This window comes from Pseudophryne corroboree, chromosome 11, assembly GCF_028390025.1.
Source record: "Pseudophryne corroboree isolate aPseCor3 chromosome 11, aPseCor3.hap2, whole genome shotgun sequence".
NCBI lineage: Eukaryota > Metazoa > Chordata > Amphibia > Anura > Myobatrachidae > Pseudophryne > Pseudophryne corroboree.
The window spans coordinates 116,778,439-116,796,089 of NC_086454.1; the positions used below are offsets into that span (position 1 = coordinate 116,778,439).

Sequence of the window (17,651 nt, forward strand, 5' to 3'; positions counted from 1 at the left end):
AGGTTATGTTTTATGGGGAGGTATACTGTACCTCGATTGAGGACTATTAGTCCAATCAGTTACAAATGAGTACCCCACTGTGGAATACTTTCTCTTTCTTGTTTGTCATATGATTAATATATTCCAGGGAGCACACCCAACTAACAATAAATAATACTACTACTACTAAATTAATGGATTTTCTATACGAGTTATGGGAGGTAATTGATTGATATAAGAGTACCATTTATAGGATCTGTGCGGACTTTTTCTTTTAGAATTCATGTGTTTTACATTACCCAGTAGACGCTTCTCTTAGCTTAAATTAAACATTAACAATTAATGATGATTTAGCAAATGCAACAGATTTGTTATCTCTAGTATACACTAATTACCAGCCTGTCAGAAAGATGGAACAAATAAAAACAGTAATGTCAGCACCAGCGCCTGTGTGCGCCCTAACGGAGAAACACTTGAATTGCTCCGTCGGGCACCATCTAGTGGCAGCCAGCACGCAAAGCACCTGAATTCTCCCCATAGAGGTGAAGAGCAGAGTAGGGGTCTATTTACTAAGCCTTGGATGGAGATAAAGTAGATGGAGATAAAGTACCAGCCAATCAACTCCTAACTGTCATTTTACAGGCTGTGTTTGAAAAATGACAGGTAGGAGGTGATTGGCTGGTACTTTATCTCCATCCACTTTATCTCCATCCAAGGCTTAGTAAATAGACCCCTGACGGTTTTATTATATAGGATGTTAAGATTTATGGGTTGGTCTCCTGTAATGATTAGCATTACTGTCTCACAGCCCTAAGGTCATGTGTATATTTCCACCATGGCCCTAGCTGTGTGGAGTTTGTATATTCTCCCCGTGCTAGCATGGGTTTCTTCTGGGTACTCTGATTTCCCAAAAATTTAACCCTAGTGTGTAAGTGTGTGTATGTACTTGGGCAGACTAGATGGCCTGTCAAAGTCTATGTTTCTATGTTTCTAGCTACTACTATGGTAGGAAGACAATGCATACCTGTTCTGCTCCTGTTCTGCTTGAAATAAATTCAGTTCTCCTAGTGCTATAATACACTGTAATGTGCTACATGTGAAATGCATTCATTTATTAGGTTTTGCTGTATTTAATTTCAATGTACTGTCTCAGAGTTCAGAGAGGCAGGAGAGTCACACATGGAGACACAAGTTTGTCAAATCGCTTCCATTCAGGCTGGGGTCAGAGAGCTGATCACTGGGCAGTGTCTGTACTCCACTAGAACAGTGGTGAAATTAGCAGACAGGCAGAGGAAAAATATGGGGCAGACTGGAGAGAGATAAAGTGAGGAGAGATAAAGTACCAACCAATCAGCTACTACAGTAGCTTTCATTTTGCCAGCTGTGTTTAAAAATGACAGAAGCTGATTGGTTGGTACTTTATCTCTATCTAGGCTTTCATAAATCTCTCCCTATATGTGATATTGATTCTTTCTAACAAACTGAATGTAAAAAACCTTAAACCTATATCTTTTCTAGTTACTGTTGTAGCTGTGCTGATAAATGTACAATAGTTCACATAAATGATGTATTGTTTAATACAGTATCTATAATTTATAATAGGCATGTAACAGAGTCTTATATATTTGTTTATAGTCTACTGTATAATAAAACCTTCCGGCCTTAAATTCTGTTCAGGGAATCAATGTTTTTGTATCTCCTAACTAGGGGACATCACACCATATACTGTATTGTCACAGCTATTATCATCATTGTAAAATGAGGCTGTTATATAAAAGGTTATTGTGCCTTCTAATACAGTACTTATAACCTGTGATATAAGTAATCTGGCACGGATACATTTAAAAATAGTGGTAAAACTTACTAGTACTGTATTTTTTAAGATGCATGTAAGGAAAAATTTATTTACCTCACGATTAGGCTCAAAGGGACAACCAGGCTTCTTAGTAGTAGAAGGGACCATGAGTGTTGTAGATGTGGACTTTGAAGTTGTAGTACTATGTGTTGTGGATCCCTTTGTAGTGGTAGTTTGTGGTGGCGTGCTAGTAGGATGTGATATAGTACTTTCTGTAGTTTGACTACTGCTGGTAGAGGTTACTGGGGTTGTTGTGCCTTCTGTAGTTGTAGTGGTTCCTGGGGTTGTTGTGCCTTCTGTAGTTGTAGTGGTTCCTGGGGTTGTTGTACCTTCTGTAGTTGTAGTGGTTCCTGGGGTTGTTGTGACTTCTGTAGTTGTAGTGCTTCCTGGGGTTGTTGTACCTTCTGTAGTTGTAGTGGTTCCTGTGGTTGTTGTGACTTCTGTAGTTGTAGTGGTTCCTGGGGTTGTTGTGCCTTTTGTAGTTGTAGTGGTTCCTGGGGTTGTTGTGCCTTCTGTAGTTGTAGTGGTTCCTGGGGTTGTTGTACCTTCTGTAGTTGTAGTGGTTCCTGGGGTATTTGTACCTTCTGAAGTTGTAGTGGTTCCTGGGGTTGTTGTGACTTCTGTAGTTGTGGTGGTTCCTGGGGTTGTTGTGCCTTCTGTAGTTGTAGTGGTTCCTGGGGTTGTTGTGCCTTCTGTAGTTGTAGTGGTTCCTGGGGTTGATGTGCCTTCTGAAGTTGTAGTGGTTCCTGGGGTTGTTGTACCTTCTGTAGTTGTAGTGGTTCCTGGGGTTGTTGTGACTTCTGTTGTTGTAGTGGTTCCTGGGGTTGATGTGCCTTTTGTAGTTGTAGTGGTTCCTGGGGTTGTTGTGCCTTCTTTAGTTGTAGTGGTTCCTGGGGTTGTTGTGCCTTCTGTAGTTGTTGCTGGGGTTGTTGTACCTACTGTAGTTGTAGTTGTTACTGGGGTTGAGGTGCCTTCTGTAGTTGTAGTGGTTCCTGAGGTTGTTGTACCTTCTGTAGTTGTAGTGGTTCCTGGGGTTGATGTGCCTTCTGTAGTTGTAGTGGTTCTTGGGGTTGTTGTACCTTCTGTAGTTGTAGTGGTTCCTGAGGTTGTTGTACCTTCTGTAGTTGTAGTTGTTCCTGGGGTTGATGTGCCTTCTGTAGTTGTAGTGGTTCCTGAGGTTGTTGTACCTTCTGTAGTTGTAGTGGTTCCTGGGGTTGATGTGCCTTCTGTAGTTGTAGTGGTTCCTGTGGTTGTTGTACCTTCTGTAGTTGTAGTGGTTCCTGAGGTTGTTGTACCTTCTGTAGTTGTAGTTGTTCCTGGGGTTGAGGTGCCTTCTGTAGTTGTAGTGGTTACTGAGGTTGTTGTACCTTCTGTAGTTGTAGTGGTTCCTGGGGTTGATGTGCCTTCTGTAGTTGTAGTGGTTTCTGGGGTTGTTGTACCTTCTGTAGTTGTAGTGGTTCCTGGGGTTGATGTGCCTTCTGTAGTTGTAGTGGTTCCTGGGGTTTTTGTACCTTCTGTAGTTGTAGTGGTTCCTGGGGTTGTTGTGCCTTCTGTAGTTGTAGTGGTTCCTGGGGTTGTTGTAACTTCCGGAGTAGTAGTGGTTGGTTCTGTAGTTGTAGTACTTTCTGTAGTTGTTGTTGGAGTAGTAGTTGAAGGACTAGTACAAGGCCATTGGTGCACATGTACTTTGCACTGCCTGCTACATATTACTCTGTAGCACCAAGTGTCATTGGCTACACCGCTGGTTATTATACCTGAGGATGAAAACAAACATATTAACAGTAAATACTTTGGTCCTAGCTTGTTCCCTTTTTATATGAAAGCACGTTATTTCCTCTTATGTCTTTATACATCATACTTGACTAATACATAGAAATGTGTTAAACAATTATGTAATGTAATACAGTGGTTAATTCTTCAAGAAGCGTAAATCGTAAGTACATATAATGGGATAACCAGGTCCCAAAATACACATTCCAAATACCCCACATAATATTATGCAGGACTTCAGTTAGGAAAGCTGGTAAGAAAACAGTGTTGACCTGTGCACAGCAGCAGACAGCTCTGCAGCATGCTGGACTCGTACGTTGCAGCAATAGTCTAATGTGAAACAGGAAACTGATGTAGCCATAGTATATTCTGTAGCTGAGCACATTCATCCGGCTTTATGAAATCAAACACCACTCCGTCACATCTCCACTTGCAGCTGAAGAGGCATAACTGGGTTCTAACAGTTAATTTGCGTGTAAGCTAAAATTTGGTTTGGGTGTGTCTCGAGGCTCCATCAACAGAATTGTTGGTAATGTGGGGCTGACACACCTGTATTCAGCAGCATCTCTTGCACCAGTGGTAGAGCTGGTGCATGTGCTCACTGATACTGATAACAGCTATGGATCCAAGTGTATGGATAGGAGCATGTGGTCGTGTAGATGCATACAACTTAGCATATGTACAAATGTCCACATATTTATCTGGTCACATAATACAGGTTTAATTATGGTCAACTTGCATCAGCCCCTGAGTTATCGGACACTACATACTGTATTTACTGAGTATTCTATTGAAGGATGTAATATAGAGCTGTGTGTTTGATGTTCACCACAAATACCTCTGCGCATGTTCCATCCAGAATGCAGACAAGGGAAATTTAAGAATAAAAAACCCTTTATCATTGAAATCCAAAGCAAAATTAATGTATTCAGGCAAATACTGCCAGTACAGGTACTGTGAGTATGTAGTTGGGATGCCAGCATTCAGGATCTCAGCAGTCAGAATGCCGGCAGAAGGGAGGGTTAGGGTTAGGCTGTGGGAAGGGAGGGCTAGGTTTAGGCTGTCGGGAGGGGAGGTTAGGGTTAGGCTTTGCTGGAGGGAGGCTTAGAGTTAGGGGGAGGGTTAGAATTAGCAGTGCCTGCCTTCTGCACCCCTGTTGGGATTCCAAGCAATTGGGATGCCAATGTCGGTAGTCTGACCACCGTCTTCCTGACTGACGGTATCCCATACCAAACCCGTTTTGTGAACCATGTGTCCTATCTGATGTAGACATGACAACACGACCCTTTCAGTCTTATAATATTAATATTATATACTTGTGATACCGGACCGCTTTCACCATTGTGGAAGTTTGCCATTTTGCATTTCTCAGTACGGTTCAGTCCTGCGGTTTAGTGGTTATGGAATTACAGAGCTTTCCAAATGGCTTGTTATTTCGTTTGGCAATAATGTACAGTATATAATAGACACAACAGGGATGCCGTACTGTGATATTGGCTGTATTACCTGGTGGATACGTTGTGCCACTGTACACACAAACACACATTGTAGAAGATGAGATGGTTGTCTCAGTTGTGGTGGTTGTTAAAGGCGTTGTGGTAACTGAAGTAGTTGTTGGCAGTGTTGTAGTTGTTACAGTCGATGATGGCTTTATAGTAGGTGTCGGATTAGGAGTCACAGGTGTTGTGCTGTTCACTGTTAGAAGCAATGAGAAGATGAGAAGACTGATATGCTAAATGGTGGCTTAAATGATAAAACAGCTATGTTATGTTATGGATCGTTTTGTTTGACAATCTTCTCATTGACACAGTTTCATTTATGGATTAGAAAAGGCTGTTATCTAAGTTAACAATGCCCTAAATTGCTGTTTTACGCTACAGATGAAAAGATTCAGTGGAAAATCAAATCACATGTAACCCATTCTTAGGCTGGGTACACACTTGACGATATGCAGCCGATATATTGTCTGAAACGGCAGATCGGACGATATATTGTTCACATCGTCCAGTGTGTATGCAGTATGTTGTTAACGATGTGCACTCCCAGCGGCTCGTTAATGCTGTCCAATATCTTGAGTTCAAGCCTTGAAATCAAAAGATATAGGACATGACTGCATGCACCTGGATGTGGGTGGATGGCATCACTGGTGACAATATGATTCAGTGTGTATGCCCGACAATTCTTTGCCTTGACAATGTCGCATCTCAGGCGCATCATCAAGTGTGTACGCAGCCTAAGCTTTTTAAACTGAATGAGGAAAGTCCTTAGAAGGCCCCAAAATCTGCATTTCTCGACTAGCTCACAGAACTGATAACTTTCAGGATTCATACTTCGGCCAGTTTCCAATTAGCCACAGTAATTAACAGGGCTCTCCAATTAGCCATCATGCAAGCGCTTATCAGGGATCGCAGGCGAAACTGAATCCCCAAAAACAAGCTTTTCTTTTTTGCAATCATGGATGCAAAAATACACAGATCCATGACTTTTCACAGAGCTTATGTATTTTTGCGAGATAATGGTACATTTTTCGGGCACAAGCAATGAGGGCTTAATTATATAGACCAAAAACAATCGGCTGTAATAAAAAATATTGAAACTCCCCCATATCTCACAGCTGGAAAATGTCAGGACTAATTGGATACCCCCCTTAGTTGACTGAAATGAAAGTTTTCTATAAATTCTGAATATCCAGTTAAGTCACAAACTAAAACCTGCATTTTTTGCATCTGTAGTTAGTTAACTGTACATCTTGGTATTGGAGGACTGTATCTCCCTAGAATATTTTTTTATGTTGTATTAAACATAAAAATTTTTACAGTATTGATTCAGAAACAAATATCCATAGTTTTGATAATCATCATCACTCTATTTTACTATACAATTATTTTCAGGCCAGTATTTTTAAACTCTGAGGCTTTTTGAACTTTGGGTAAGTTTCCTCGGGGTACTCCTGCTTCCTCCTGCACTCCAAGAATAAATCTAATTGTGTGTATATGTGGTACGGAACACCGATTTTACACTCCACTGTTGCAGGGGCTGATGTGAATGATAACATGTTCTCTCTGCACTGCAATATATTTATATAATCAATACTATCCTAATACACAATAGGTCACACATCATTTACTGACAAATGTCTTTGCATGTCAGATGGTTGGAAAGCTAATTGCCTTGCTAGTGTTTCCTCATATACACCAGGAGTCCAGAGACAAAATGCTAATGGCCCTGGAATTTTCTATGAAGCCATGTTCAAAGCGTCGGGGCAGGGTCTATTGGTTATAGTCCTAGTTCCCCAGCTTCAAACAGGCAATTAAAGATAAGGGAATCCACCCCTGCCAGAATGACTCAGAAACCCCAAAGTGTAGATTGTGATTAAATCTGCTCTGGTTTTGGAAGGGACTGTGTGTGAATTGCAGTAGGTTTAAATATGGGAAACTGACTCGGCAAATGGTCCATTATCTTTGAGGTGGGTCAAGGGAGAGACTTGGTCCTATAATGACACGAGAATATCTGAAGCAGCCTTACTTCTACAACGTTCTGTACTGCAGGTGACTTGAGCGTTGTGGTTTTTACCTCTACCTTTATTTCTTGAAATTGTAATTACTTGTGTGACTATTTAAACTATTTTAATCTTGAAACTCTAAGCTTTGAAGATTTTCTTAAAATTAAATTCCATAATTTTTAGTTCTGGTTCTTTGTTTTCAAACCCAAGACCCCGAGTGGCCCATGTAACCTAAAAAGTAAAGTATTAAAAAATGGTATTGATCCCTCAAAGTATTAGCTACTCAGCATGTTCACTAAATGTAACAAAGAATTATAAATTTTAACAGAAAATCATAACATATGTACAGTTTTAAATATTTGTCTCCATGTTTAATTCAAGTTATAGGGGTATATTCAATTGAAGTCGAAAACTGCAGTTTGTCGAAAAGATGGCAGTTTTCGACTTTTTAAGGTCAAATCCTGACTCGACCTATTCAATATTTTGCTAAATTTTTTGACAAGTTGATAAATTCGACTTGTCGAAAGGCACGTGGATCGGCGGAATAGCTGCCGATCCACGTGTTGATGTCGAAAACGGGGCCAAATCCGACAGGTTTTGGCCCACTTTTCAACCATCTCAGTCCGACATCAAAATGATGTCGAACTGAGATGCGGACCCAGAGGAGGCAAGGTTGGGGGGAGCTGCAGGGAGATGGGGGGACAGCCGGAGGGCATACAGGGAGATCAGCGCTACAGTAGCACTGCAGCTGGATTTCACTCAGCCACCCGACCTCACGGCAGCTTCCACCCGGCACCAGCTGGAGCCAGGTGAAAGCTGCCGTGAGGTCGGGTAGCTGAGTGACATCCTGCTGCAGCGCTTCTCCGTAGCACTGATCTCCCTGTATGCCCGCCGGCTTTCCCCCCGCGGATCTCCCCCCTTCTCCTCCTCTGCGTCCCATCTAAATTCGACTTGAAAAAGTCAAATTTTAGATGGGATTGAATAGGGTTTGTCGGATCCATTCCGACAAATACATGTCGGAATAGATCCGACTTTAATTGAATATACCCCATAGACTTATTATTTTTCATAATATCTATGCAGTAACTGCAGTCTGAGTCATATTCTGCAATATACTGTAAGAATATAAAATGCACATTAGCATTGTTTAATCCATTTTAAATATATACAGTATATCTGCCATGTTATATAATTACCTTGAACTTCTTCAGAGTTAGGTGTTGTAGTCGTTGTTGTAAATGTACTGATGTCAACACGTATGGCTGCATGAGAGGGAAAAATATGATTATTGTTTATATAAATGAAGACAAATCTGGTAGGCACCTTCAGTACTTCTGTACATTCCAAACCTTAATATAGTTTATGTGAGACAGAGGCATCTAGTGGACATACTGTATGTAACCAATGAATGGACTCTGATGAACACACTATTTGCTACACTACAGTAAGTCCTGTCCCACTCTCTCAGCACCAGCCATTCTGTATCGTTTTGTTCCAATTTCAGATAACATACATACTCAAACTTTAATCCTTCCAGACACTGAACATTACTGTACCTCAGATGTGATAAACTTTTTTATTTGACAGGACACTTGAAACTATTACACCCAGTTATGTACGGTATCTACTTCAGCACCATCTTGTGCTTCCTCATAAAGTACAATAGTTCTCAAAAATGGAGTACACCCACACCTGGCACTAGCCTAGGACATGTTCCTCCCAAATTAATGTTTAAAAATATGTATGAAATTTAAAGTTTTCACTCAGATATAAGTTAGTGCTGATGAAGTGTGACAGCTGCTGTAATGTTGTCATCTGTCCTGACCACTGGTTGGGATCTGTAAGTCACAAACAAAACACCCTGAAGCTCTCTGGCAGAACAGTAATGCTTGGGCAGGGAAATAATACAAGATGACATCAAGGTTGGAGACACCCAGTGGGGTATGGGTCATTAGGTCGACCATACTTAGATTGACAGTCATGAGGTCGACCACTATTGGCCGACGGTCATTAGGTCGATGTGGTCACTACGTCGACATGAACAATGTCAACATGGAAAAAAGGTCGACATGCAGGGTTTTTTTGTGTCATTTTCTTTGTAAAGTGACGGGGAACTCCTAGTGCACCGTATCCCCTCGCATTGCTCGCAAGCTTCGGGCAAGGTTACTATTCCCAATCGTAGTCCACGTGGATTGTAACGTATGAAAATGTTTAAAAAATAGTTTGTTTTTTTAAAATGCATGTCGAGCTTTTTCCATGTCAACCTAGTCACCATGTCGACCTAATGCATCTCGACCAATAGTGGTCGGCCTAATAACTGTCGACCTATGTGTGGTCGTCCTATTGACCGTATCCCCAGTGACCAATGTAAAGTTGAGTAAAATGTACAGTTCCATACAGCGCTTGCATGCTTATGAGTAAATGTAGATACAGATACATTTTACATTTACAGCATCTTAGGTTTAGAGACACAGAACCGGGTAATGAAGGGAAAGCAAGCACAGGTCTAGTACAGTAAGGGCATGATAATTTTACGGCAACAAAATCAAAATGTAGATGAAAGGATACATGCTTATGATGATCATCAGCACAAATCTTTGCAGTGTTATATAAAAAGAGTTTTGTAAAAAAAATGTGTCTCACGCAGCTAAAAGCGAGCCAAGCAGCGGCACCTGCTGCCCCTGGGCTGAAGCCGTCCAAAGTATGCGGGGGAAGGGGGGGAGCTGGCCAGGACATATGTAACATATGTCCTGGCTTCCTTCCCCGGGAATCAGCAGCAGCAGCAGCATGCAACACACTGCTCAGCTTGTCAATCATCATTTAGCCCGCCCCCGGACTCCTGCTGGCTGGTTTCACAGGAGTCTAGGGGCGGGCTAAATGACGATTTACAGGCTGTACGGTGTGTAGCATGCTGCGGTGGCTGCTGACTTCCAAGGAAGGAAGCCAGGACTTACAGTACATGTGAAGTTGTATGTAACATATGTCCTTATGTCCAGGCCAGCTCCCCCTGCACACTGTAGATGGCGCTGGAGCTAAGCACCAATTGTCATAACCTTAACTGTCACTACTGTGTGGGGCCATCCTACGAAGGGCACTACCATCACTAGGCTATAAAGTAGGTAATTCCTCTAGCAATGAGACACAGCATTAGCCTGTACATCACAAGACTGCTAGATGCGTCATTGCTTAGACAGTGATAAAATAAGAATTTACTTACCGATAATTCTTTTTCTCATAGTCCGTAGTGGATGCTGGGGACTCCGAAAGGACCATGGGGAATAGCGGCTCCGCAGGAGACTGGGCACAAAAGTAAAAGCTTTAGGACTACCTGGTGTGCACTGGCTCCTCCCCCTATGACCCTCCTCCAAGCCTCAGTTAGGATACTGTGCCCGGACGAGCGTACACAATAAGGAAGGATTTTGAATCCCGGGTAAGACTCATACCAGCCACACCAATCACACCGTACAACTTGTGATCTGAACCCAGTTAACAGCATGATAACAGAGGAGCCTCTGAAAAGATGGCTCACAACAATAATAACCCGATTTTTGTAACAATAACTATGTACAAGTATTGCAGACAATCCGCACTTGGGATGGGCGCCCAGCATCCACTACGGACTATGAGAAAAAGAATTATCGGTAAGTAAATTCTTATTTTCTCTGACGTCCTAGTGGATGCTGGGGACTCCGAAAGGACCATGGGGATTATACCAAAGCTCCCAAACGGGCGGGAGAGTGCGGATGACTCTGCAGCACCGAATGAGAGAACTCCAGGTCCTCCTCAGCCAGGGTATCAAATTTGTAGAATTTAGCAAACGTGTTTGCCCCTGACCAAGTAGCTGCTCGGCAAAGTTGTAAAGCCGAGACCCCTCGGGCAGCCGCCCAAGATGAGCCCACTTTCCTTGTGGAATGGGCTTTTACAGATTTTGGCTGTGGCAGGCCTGCCACAGAATGCGCAAGCTGAATTGTACTACAAATCCAACGAGCAATAGTCTGCTTAGAAGCAGGAGCACCCAGCTTGTTGGGTGCATACAGGATAAACAGCGAGTCAGATTTTCTGACTCCAGCCGTCCTGGAAACATATATTTTCAGGGCCCTGACTACGTCCAGCAACTTGGAGTCCTCCAAGTCCCTAGTAGCCGCAGGTACCACAATAGGCTGGTTTAAGTGAAACGCTGAAACCACCTTAGGGAGAAATTGAGGACAAGTCCTCAATTCTGCCCTGTCCTCATAAAAAATTAGGTAAGGGCTTTTATAGGATAAAGCCGCCAATTCTGAGACACGCCTGGCTGAAGCCAGGGCTAACAGCATTACCACTTTCCATGTGAGATATTTTAAGTCCACAGTGGTGAGTGGTTCAAACCAATGTGATTTTAGGAACCCCAAAACTACATTGAGATCTCAAGGTGCCACTGGAGGCACAAAAGGAGGCTGTATATGCAGTACCCCCTTGACAAACGTCTGAACTTCAGGAACTGAAGCTAGTTCTTTCTGGAAGAAAATCGACAGGGCCGAAATTTGAACCTTAATGGACCCTAATTTTAGGCCCATAGACAGTCCTGTTTGCAGGAAATGCAGGAAACGACCCAGTTGAAATTCCTCTGTAGGGGCCTTCCTGGCCTCACACCACGCAACATATTTACGCCAAATACGGTGATAATGTTGCACAGTTACATCCTTCCTGGCTTTGATCAGGGTAGGGATGACTTCATCCGGAATGCCTTTTTCCTTCAGGATCCGGCGTTCAACCGCCATGCCGTCAAACGCAGCCGCGGTAAGTCTTGGAACAGACAGGGTCCCTGCTGGAGCAGGTCCTTTCTTAGAGGTAGAGGCCACGGGTCCTCCGTGAGCATCTCTTGAAGTTCCGGGTACCAAGTCCTTCTTGGCCAATCCGGAGCCACGAATATAGTCTTTACTCCTCTCCTTCTTATGATTCTCAGTACCTTGGGTATGAGAGGCAGAGGAGGGAACACATACACTGACTGGTACACCCACGGTGTTACCAGCGCGTCCACAGCTATTGCCTGAGGGTCCCTTGACCTGGCGCAATATCTGTCTAGTTTTTTGTTGAGGCGGGACGCCATCATGTCCACCTTTGGTTTTTCCCAACGGTTCACAATCATGTGGAAGACTTTTGGGTGAAGTCCCCACTCCCCCGGATGGAGGTCGTGTCTGCTGAGGAAGTCTGCTTCCCAGTTGTCCACTCCCGGAATGAACACAGCTGACAGTGCTATCACATGATTTTCCGCCCAGCGAAGAATCCTTGCAACTTCCGTCATTGCCCTCCTGCTTCTTGTGCCGCCCTGTCTGTTTACGTGGGCGACTGCCGTGATGTTGTCCGACTGGATCAACACCGGCTGACCCTGAAGCAGAGGCCTTGCTTGACTTAGGGCATTGTAAATGGCCCTTAGTTCCAGGATATTTATGTGAAATGACGTTTCCATGCTTGACCACAAACCCTGGAAATTTCTTCCCTGTGTGACTGCTCCCCAGCCTCTCAGGCTGGCATCCGTGGTCACCAGGACCCAGTCCTGAATGCCGAATCTGCGGCCCTCTAGAAGATGAGCACTCTGCAACCACCACAGGAGAGACACCCTTGTCCTTGGAGACAGGGTTATCCGCTGATGCATCTGAAGATGCGATCCGGACCATTTGTACAGCAGATCCCACTGAAAAGTTCTTGCGTGGAATCTGCCGAATGGAATCGCTTCGTAAGAAGCCAGCATTTTTCCCAGGACCCTTGTGCATTGATGCACTGACACTTGGCCTGGTTTTAGGAGGTTCCTGACTAGCTCGGATAACTCCCTGGCTTTCTCCTCCGGGAGAAACACCTTTTTCTGGACTGTGTCCAGAATCATCCCTAGGAACAGCAGACGTGTCGTCGGAATCAGCTGCGATTTTGGAATATTTAGAATCCACCCGTGCTGTCGTAGTACTACTTGAGATAGTGCTACTCCGACCTCTAACTGGTCCCTGGACCTTGCCCTTATCAGGAGATCGTCCAAGTAAGGGATAATTAAGACGCCTTTTCTTCGAAAAAGAATCATCATTTTGGCCATTACCTTGGTAAAGACCCGGGGTGCCGTGGACAATCCAAACGGCAGCATCTGAAACTGATAGTGACAGTTCTGTACCACAAACCTGAGGTACCCTTGGTGAGAAGGGCAAATTGGGACATGGAGGTAAGCATCCTTGATGTCCAGAGATACCATATAGTCCCCTTCTTCCAGGTTCGCTATCACTGCTCTGAGTGACTCCATCTTGAATTTGAACCTTTGTATGTAAGTGTTCAAGGATTTCAGATTTAAAATAGGTCTCACCGAGCCGTCCGGCTTCGGTACCACAAACAGCGTTGAATAATACCCCTTTCCCTGTTGTAGGAGGGGTACCTTGATTATCACCTGCTGGGAATACAGCTTGTGAATGGCTTCCAATACCGCCTCCCTGTCGGAGGGAGACGTTGGTAAAGCAGACTTCAGGAACCGGCGAGGGGGAGACGTCTCGAATTCCAATTTGTAGCCCTGAGATACTACCTGCAGGATCCAGGGGTCCACGTGCGAGTGAGCCCACTGCGCGCTGAAATTCTTGAGACGGGCCCCCACCGTGCCTGAGTCCGCTTGTAAGGCCCCAGCGTCATGCTGAGGACTTGGCAGAAGCGGGGGAGGGCTTCTGTTCCTGGGAAGAGGCTGCCTGCTGCAGTCTTTTTCCCCTTCCTCTGCCCCGGGGCAGATATGAGTGGCCTTTTGCCCGCTTGCCCTTATGGGGACTAAAGGACTGGGCCTGAAAAGACGGTGTCTTTTTCTGCTGAGAGGTGACCTGGGGTAAAAAGGTGGATTTCCCAGCCGTTGCCGTGGCCACCAGGTCCGATAGACCGACCCCAAATAACTCCTCCCCTTTATACGGCAATACTTCCATATGCCGTTTGGAATCCGCATCACCTGACCATTGTCGCGTCCATAACCCTCTTCTGGCAGAAATGGACAGCGCACTTACTCTTGATGCCAGAGTGCAAATATCCCTCTGTGCATCTCGCATATATAGAAATGCATCCTTTAAATGCTCTATAGTCAATAATATACTGTCCCTGTCCAGGGTATCAATATTTTCAGTCAGGGAATCCGACCAAGCCACCCCAGCACTGCACATCCAGGCTGAGGCGATTGCTGGTCGCAGTATAATACCAGTATGTGTGTATATACTTTTTAGGATATTTTCCAGCTTCCTATCAGCTGGTTCCTTGAGGGCGGCCGTATCAGGAGACGGTAACGCCACTTGTTTTGATAAGCGTGTGAGCGCCTTATCTACCCTAGGGGGTGTTTCCCAACGCGCCCTAACCTCTGACGGGAAAGGGTATAATGCCAATAATTTTTTAGAAATTAGCAGTTTTTTATCGGGGGAAACCCACGCTTCATCACACACCTCATTTAATTCATCTGATTCAGGAAAAACTACGGGTAGTTTTTTCACACCCCACATAATACCCTTTTTTGTGGTACTTGTAGTATCAGAAATGTTCAAAACCTCCTTCATTGCCGTGATCATGTAACGTGTGGCCCTACTGGAAAATACGTTTGTTTCCTCACCGTCGACACTGGAGTCAGTGTCCGTGTCTGGGTCTGTGTCGACCATCTGAGGTAACGGGCGCTTTAGAGCCCCTGACGGTGTTTGAGACGCCTGTACAGGTAATAACTGATTTTCTGGCTGTCTCATGTCGTCAACAGTCTTTTGTAAAGTGCTGACGCTATCACGTAATTCCTTCCATACGACCATCCAGTCAGGTGTCGACTCCCTAGGGGGTGACATCACTATTACAGGCAATTGCTCCGCCTCCATACCATTTTCCTCCTCATACATGTCGACACAACGTACCGACACACAGCACACACACAGGGAATGCTCTGATAGAGGACAGGACCCCACTAGCCCTTTGGGGAGACAGAGGGAGAGTTTGCCAGCACACACCAGAGCGCTATATATATACAGGGATAACCTTATATAAGTGTTTTTCCCTTATATAGCTGCTGTATTGATTAATCTGCCAAATTAGTGCCCCCCCCCCCTCTCTTGTTTTACCCTGTTTCTGTAGTGCAGGACTGCAGGGGAGAGTCAGGGAGCCTTCCCTCCAACGGAGCTGTGAGGAAAAATGGCGCTTGTGTGCTGAGGAGATAGGCTCCGCCCCCTTCTCGGCGGCCTTTCTCCCGCTTTTTTAAGGAAAAACTGGCAGGGGTTAAATGCATCCATATAGCCCAGGAGCTATATGTGATGTATTTTTTGCCATCTAAGGTGTTTTTATTGCGTCTCAGGGCGCCCCCCCCCCCAGCGCCCTGCACCCTCAGTGACCGGAGTGTGAAGTGTGCTGAGAGCAATGGCGCACAGCTGCGGTGCTGTGCGCTACCTTATTGAAGACAGGACGTCTTCTGACGCCGATTTCCCGGACCTCTTCAGTCTTCTGGCTCTGTAAGGGGGCCGGCGGCGCGGCTCTGGGACCCATCCATGGCTGGGCCTGTGATCGTCCCTCTGGAGCTAATGTCCAGTAGCCTAAGAAGCCCAATCCACTCTGCACGCAGGTGAGTTCGCTTCTCTCCCCTTAGTCCCTCGATGCAGTGAGCCTGTTGCCAGCAGGTCTCACTGAAAATAAAAAACCTAAAACTAAACTTTTCACTAAGTAGCTCAGGAGAGCCCCTAGTGTGCACCCTTCTCGTTCGGCACAAAAATCTAACTGAGGCTTGGAGGAGGGTCATAGGGGGAGGAGCCAGTGCACACCAGGTAGTCCTAAAGCTTTTACTTTTGTGCCCAGTCTCCTGCGGAGCCGCTATTCCCCATGGTCCTTTCGGAGTCCCCAGCATCCACTAGGACGTCAGAGAAAATGGAGAAAGAAAACGTACCAGCCAATCAGCTCATAGCTGTCATGTTACAGGCAGTGTTTGAAAAATGGCAGTTAGGGGCTGACTGGCTGCTGCTTTTTCTCTCTCCAGTTTATCACTTTCCAAGCGATGACGCATCTAGCCCTGTGAGGTTCAGTGGCGGATTTAGGGGGGGGGGGGGCACAAAGGCACGTGCCCCCCCTGTCGTTCATTCATTTAAACCGCAAGCCCGCCCGTGTCCAGGATGAGCGAGTCAGCCTCTTAGCCCTCCTGTCGGGCGGGTAGAGAGAGGTGAGGGAGAGACCACAGTAGCGGCGGTGCACACCGCTATTAAGGGACCTGAACCATTAATAGCCGCCGCTCTGTTCTGGGATGGCACCAAGCAAGATGTTCTGCCAGCGGCTCAGGCGGGGAGCAGGATTGTGCTAGCACACTTTGAAGCTACGGCGCACATTTTTTTTCAGCATTGGTCTGGACGGCCGTCAATTGTAGCCCCGCCCCCCTCACGGCTATTTGCCGCGATTTGCGGGTCTGTCGGGAAGGGGCGGAGCCAATATGAACAGATTCTCATGTAATTGAGTCATATTGGCTCCTCCCCCTCAACGCCGACCCGCGAATCGCGGCATTTAGCCGAGAGCGGGCGGGGCTACAGTTGCCGGACCAATTATGCCAAGGTGGCTTATTTTTGAAACATGCCCTGCCATTAATGACAATAAATGCCTGTCCAGCCCTGCATTAATGACAACTGCAGCATCCTCTTCATTCAGGACAGGGCAGTTTCCAAATGTAAGTGTACTGTATGTGGTGTGTAATTGTGTATGTGTGTATATGTATGTGTTCCATGTGTATATTTATGTGTACGTGTTCTGTGTATGTATATCGATCTATGTATGTATTGATGTGTTCTATGAGTGTATGTTTGTGGTGTTCTATGTGTGCGTTTGTGTGTATGTGTTTTATGTAATATATGTATTATATATATCTACATGTGTGGAAGGATGCATTTGCATCATGATTGACAGATGGCGGGCTTCTGGGGGCGGTAACACAGTGTTGGGGGGAGTGCACCATGAAATGCAGGCGTGTCATGGCCATTTTCGGGGCCGATGATGTCACCTGCATTTCCTGAGATCGCATGGCGGCTGTGCACCTGCCTGCGCAGCCATGAGGTCGACCTCTATTTGAGCTTTTCGCAATGCGATCAAAATAGAATTGTGATCCCATCGCGGGGCAGCACCAAACATTCTGGGCGACTTTGCCTTGTGCTGGGCGGCCCCCCACTGCATGCGATTTTAGTGGTTGCAGATTTTGCTAAAATAGCAAAATCTGCGACTAACTCTGAATAACTCACACTCTGCTTGTCCCTGTCACCAATTGCCTCTCAGTCACCCATTGCCTCACCCTCTGCCTCTACCTTGTGTCACCATCTCTCTGTCTTTCCAAGGCATCACCTGCTCCCCATTATATGAATATGGCATTACCTTTGAGGCCACGCCCCTTGCTGAGAGGCTATGCCCGTATTGAGAGGCCACACTCACTTTTCCAAGAACATGCACCTTTGGCATGCACTAGTAACACCCCCCTCTTCCTCATCATAGTGCCCCCCCTGTCATTTTGGTCTGGATCCGCCCCTGGTGAGGTTGATGTATCAAGCAGTGAAAAGAGTGGAAAAGTGTAGC

General features: G+C 45.3%; 1 protein-coding gene across 1 annotated transcript in view; it reads right to left on the reverse strand.

The window, feature by feature from the left end:
* The window catches only part of MUC2 (mucin 2, oligomeric mucus/gel-forming), a 166,536-nt gene that overhangs the window by 39,416 nt on the left and 109,469 nt on the right, over positions 1-17,651 (reverse strand). The window contains exons 40-42 of the mRNA XM_063944190.1: positions 8,303-8,368; positions 5,111-5,299; positions 1,889-3,588 (exon numbers count right to left, since the gene is read on the reverse strand). Of these exons, the coding sequence (XP_063800260.1) occupies positions 1,889-3,588; positions 5,111-5,299; positions 8,303-8,368 (1,955 nt within the window). The remainder of the gene's footprint in view (positions 1-1,888; positions 3,589-5,110; positions 5,300-8,302; positions 8,369-17,651) is intronic.